The sequence below is a fragment of the Mesitornis unicolor genome, unplaced genomic scaffold (assembly GCF_000695765.1).
Source record: "Mesitornis unicolor isolate BGI_N332 unplaced genomic scaffold, ASM69576v1 scaffold42690, whole genome shotgun sequence".
Lineage (NCBI taxonomy): Eukaryota > Metazoa > Chordata > Aves > Mesitornithiformes > Mesitornithidae > Mesitornis > Mesitornis unicolor.
Genome location: NW_010157068.1, coordinates 3,832 through 9,247, shown reverse-complemented (window position 1 = coordinate 9,247; position 5,416 = coordinate 3,832). Strand labels below are relative to the sequence as shown.

At 36.6% G+C, this 5,416-nt stretch overlaps 1 protein-coding gene across 1 annotated transcript in view; it reads left to right on the top strand.

Annotated features, from left to right (window-relative positions):
- LOC104536149 (B-cell scaffold protein with ankyrin repeats-like) overlaps positions 1 to 5,187 on the top strand; it is a gene marked incomplete at both ends in the record, with an annotated part of 29,048 nt that extends 23,861 nt beyond the window's left edge. The window contains one exon of the mRNA XM_010178697.1: positions 5,067 to 5,187. Coding sequence (XP_010176999.1) covers positions 5,067 to 5,187 — 121 coding nt within the window. The remainder of the gene's footprint in view (positions 1 to 5,066) is intronic.
- Between the last annotated feature and the right edge of the window lie 229 nt (positions 5,188 to 5,416).

Genomic DNA, 5,416 nt, shown 5'->3' with positions numbered 1-5,416 from the left:
AATAGTAGAACTTTTATTTAACTAGGATAATTAAAACCTTTGAGACTATCATCTTATTTGCAAAAGTATCCTGGGGCAACAGTGGTTATCTATGCAAAGTAACAATCAAACACAATGGAAAACAAAATTAAAGTAAAATAGAAAAGCTTACAGCAATTATTGATCAAAGCAATATCACTTTGTGGTTCAAAGAAAAGTTCAAGATTTTCACAAATGCTTGCAATCTGAGAAATATTTCCTTATTAAAATTCTGTGATGAAAGCAAATTGCATACCAAAGAGACAATGCTTTGGTAAAATGCTTTCATTGTACTGTATTTTGTGTTGCAAATCCTTCCAGCTGTTTTGAGATGGTATCACCATTGAGATCACTGTTGTCCCCTTCTCTGCTTTGTCCCCCAGTAAAGCCAAACTGATAAACAAAACCCAAGAATTAGACTTAAAAGCTGATTGTTCCTTTTACTGATGGCCAGCTCAGTCCATATATCTTAGTGGAAGACCAACAAAGTATGACACTGCTGCATTTATTAATTCCTCTTGTTAGAGAGGAATTAAAAATTAACACAAGCCATATTTTAGATTAAATCTATTCAATTTTTACAAATCGTGGTTTTGGATGAAATTTTTTGCCACTTCTGAAAGGCTATAATTTTCTATGTTCCAAATTTGTCTGAATTTAAAAAAATGTTTACCAGCATTAGCAAGACATTTTAAACAACCAATTAAATATTTAAAATGTAAGGAAATAGAGTAAAAAATGAAATAAGTTTCTTTGTGTAAGTTTCAAAAGAAAAAAACCTGAAATTTTGTAGCAAAATAGGAAGAGTTGAGATCATAGTAACTGAATCATAATGCTGAATGAATCAGTTATCAGAATACATGAGGGTGGGCCTGGCTGATGGCCATGAATTTTTTTGTTCTCTCACTTTCATATAATTCTGCACTAAAGAATTTCTCTTGGGGAGTTTGTGTTCTTACAGTAACCCACGGTACAGGCTGATTTTAAGGTTCTAACATATCATATATAAACTTTTTCATATTTCATTTTTTACTTTTCAGCAACTTCTCATTTCACCATTCTGCTGGATTTACATGCTGTATTGATTTTTCTCTCAGATTTTCTACCAAATGTAACTGTTGATTCAGTTATTTAGTTTTAGGTGCAGAATTCTTAGGTTTAAAAAAAATTAGAAATAAAGTCATAACCTTATTACTGAAATTGATAAGTTCATCTAAGTTTGAGTGACTTAGGATATCTAGAGACATTCAGGAATTCTTTATGACAAACTTTGGTTGAAAAATACTCCTATGATTCTGAGAGACTTGCTATCTCAAAGGATGTTTTTATAATAGTCATCAAACAGGATTCCTGTTACAGTGTATATTGAAAAAGAAGAGTGAAAATAAACAGCAGCCTATTCTATGAAGACTTGTAAGAAATAGCTATGTGACTTATGTGGTGATATTATGTATGTGCCTTTACCTGATCTCCACAGATACTTCCTTTGGAACTGTTTTTATTATTTTCATCTTCTAAGCCACATCAGCAACTGTTATTTTAAAATGTTTCTTTTTTTTCCTCTAAGTATGAAATCTCTCCATATTCTATTGCTGGCTAAAATTGTCAGAAATACCTAGGTGATTCTAAGCCTAGCCTATTCTCTTTGGCAGAAGTAATTTAGATATTGAAGCGCATATAAAGTAGTGTCTGATATATAAGAACTACGGAGAAAGTTTATGTAAATGTAACCTTGTTAGTACTGCTGAAGTCAGTGAGAAATATGATAATTCACTGGCTGTCTATGCTGTATTTCAGCGGCACACATTTTTGGGGCTGTATTAGCAGTTATTAAAGAATGTAGGTCATCTTATTCACAAAATTAGCAAAATTGTGCTTGGCCTTTTCCTTTTTCAAGGGTGTTTCTGAAAGCCCGGGTGTGATGGTCAGCACTTGGGGCTTCTCTGGTTTTCACAGCTGTGTCCTGTTGCTCTGATAAGGTGGAGAGGGAGTGGAGATAGTGCCTGCACCTGGGGAGGAGGGACTGGGCAAGGGCAAGGGCAAGGGCAAGGGCAAGCGCAAGCTGCTGGGGATGAGCTCTGGAGTAGGTAGCAGACCTTGTGGAAGGACCAGGACTGAAGAGTTGAGCAGAGAACAGCTGACTGTGCTTCAGAGAGCTTGGGAAGAGCTGCCTACACATCCACTAGCTTATTACTGAGCAGCTTCTGGAAAGAAGTTGTTGCCTGTAAGAATATAGGGAGAAGGTAGGGCTTTTACTTCTTTTCTGTCATGTTTTAAACCTTTATTCAGATAAAATGTGGGCTTTCTTAAACTCCTTACTGGCTCAGTGTTCCCTTGCAGTGTGCTTAACTTCAAATACAGTTCTGCTTCTGTCGGCTTTGGTGAAGCTTCAGCATGAAATTTAGGTGTGTAATGTTGGTGGGATTTCTGGAGAAGATTTAGTGGGCTTAGAGACCTGTGTAGGTTATATCAAAATATGTAAATGCAACCTACTTGGAGTCTGTGGGTGCTCTGGAGCAGGAACGGGCAGTAAAGTAAAAGCCTCTAAACTGAATCTCTTCTTAGGGGAGGTTGGTATGGAGCTGGATAGTGCAGACTGGTCCTACTGCTAGTTCTGTTTCACTGTTACTTCTGCTATTATCTTCATGTAAGTACTGGAACAGGCCCTCTTGTATGTGAGATAAAGGCTTTAATGTAGAATTATTTTTTTAATAACTAAATTAGATTTTCCTACCATGTCTTTGTTGTAGACTAGCAGAACAATGCTAATCTTTATGTTTTAGTTAACAAGCTTGTTAAATCATTGCTTGAGCCTTCAGATGTTAGACCTCTGGAATAAGAGAAAAAATTTGAGGTGGAAAACTTGAAGCAAATTATATTCATAATTTGGTATAAGAAGTTTATTGTGCCTGACTTAGAAATCATAGAAATGGATAGGCTGGTTGTCAAAAGGAATGCCTGTTAAAGCATGAGAAATTTAGCTCTAACTGATTTTGTTCCCTTTGGGAGATCAAACAGTCCAGCTTCTGTCTCAGCAGCTTGTGAAAACTGAGCTGGCCTGATGTGGTTAATCCATGCAACCATTAATGGCCTTGAAAATTTTGTTCAAGTTCCTGAAGTTGTGTGCTTTTCTCATTTCAAGATCTTGCTCTATCTCAGATTGTGAAACAGTGTCTTATCTCGTGTAAATTTGGTTGTCTGAGTGCGAAGTGAGAGCTGAACACTCTTAAGGTGCTCCTCCCCCAGATTTCTGCCCAAATAAAAGGGAGAAAGAAGGGCTCATATTAAAAAGCAGAGGAGCTTTGTAGGCAAGACTGCATTGAGTGCTTGCTGAAAAGGGACTGGGGCTTTGATACACAAGCCAGCCTGAAATGGATTCTGTTTGAAACTGCTCCTTGGGCATTTCGAGACAAATTATAAGAGGCAGGTGGTGTTGGGGTGTTTCTTCTTTGTTTGCTCACTTTGCTTTGAACAGTGAGGACTAGATAGGTAGAAAAATGTGTAAGGGGTGGCTCTGCCATTTTAAATCAAAATTAAAAATACTACTTCAGGTTTAGTTCATCTAGAAGCCCACCTATATGTTTCTTCTCTATATAGTGGGATTTCTGCTATTCAGTAAATACCAGTGGCTTTCAGCCTCTTTCATTATGATGCAATTTCTACATTATTTTTTTAATGCTTATTGCTTTGCTTATTGAGAACTAAATTATGTATTCATAATAACTGAGTAACAAATACAGAGAATGTTATGTGACAGTACAAAAAGGGTGAATTATGAAAAGAAATAGGTCACAAGTTACTAAATATAATGGGTTTTGTGTATCATAATCAATATTAGAATGGCTGGTATTAATTATGGAGAAGAATAAACAATCATTTTATTATTGGTAGCTCCCTCCTAGCACAAACTTGTCTTCTAATTCTGGGTCATTCCTGTAGGAATCAGATGAAAGTTATATCCTGCCTGTATACACAAGATTTTCTGATCACATCTCACTTATTTTCCTTTTCACTTTTAACAGCCTCAGGAATTAAACTTCATGTTTCATCAGTAGACCTCTCTGTCCTTTTCTCCTCAGCATGTCACTCACAGAATTTCTTTTTAAGTTTATATGCTAAGTGTGTCTGCAGATGCTCCCTGTTAGCGATCCCAGAATTGTCTTGATCAGAAACAGTTCGTTCAGCTGTGGGAAGGAAAACTTTACTGCAGGGCTGCTGACATCTGCGCAGAGTAAACCAGCTCCTCCTGAGCACCTCTCTGCTGTGGCTGAGCTCCTTTGGGTGCCCAGTGCTGCACAGACTGGAGTAGTACTGTAGTACTCAGTGTAAAGTATCCGTGCTGTTCAAATCTCTGTGGTCATGCTTCTCTTGTCAGGCTGAGTAAAGAAACACTTTGTTGTGGCTACTGTGGGAGTTGTTAGGAATAGATCTTAGCCTTTTGTCCAGAAAGAGAGAATAAAAAAAAGTTCTCATGACAGTCAGCAAGGATTTCCCTTCTCTAAAGACTGTGTGTTTAGCAGGGAGCTCCTCTAACTGGTTACTATCAGTTTTTTCGTCTGTCAGCAATGTTATGCCTCGGCTCATGGAACTGAACTACCTAGCAAAGTACATGATCTTCATGTAAATTTTTTGAGTAACAGAGATCTACTGATGACTTTAAACTCATCTTAAATTACTATGTAGTAAGACCTTGGATTTATTTGCCCCTCACATCTATCGAAACAGTTCCTGGTTATTACACGGCATTGTTGTAGCTAAATTGAGAGTCTGTAAACACAAATCTTCCAAACATTACCCTTCATCCACAATTTTCTAGTCATGGCTGGACTTCATGAGTTACAATGCCCATTCCTCTTCAGTTAGATCATGTTATCATGATCCTTCTGTATTAGAATATTTCTTCTGTAGCTTTCAAAAACTATGCTGCTCTCACTGAGTTTGCAATGATACTATTTTGAGTAATTTGATTCACCAGCACTCTGAGGATAAAGTTAAAAGCACGTATGCAACAAATGCCCTAATTTTTTTTTTCATTTTATTTTAAACAGGCTTTTAAATTTTCTTCTGTAGAGAAGCTGGATAACATTCTGACTTTGTTATTGAAAAGCAAAATATCTACTTATGAATTCAGCGCATTCCAAAGTGAAGAAGAACACCATCAACAAGCTAGTGAGTCACTTCTTCTATGCATTGATTTTTGTTACTGATGCTATGGTTATTACTTATAAATTTTAATAAGAGTGTCTTTAAGTATTGAAAGCCGCTAGTGAAATGCAGTAACCCACAATAAAGAAAGCATAACCAGGAAAAATGGGAAAAAGAGTTCTGTAAATTGTTACTTCATGACTCAGTACTATATATTTATGCTTGTCTGAATGTTTGATCAGCTTTGGATTAA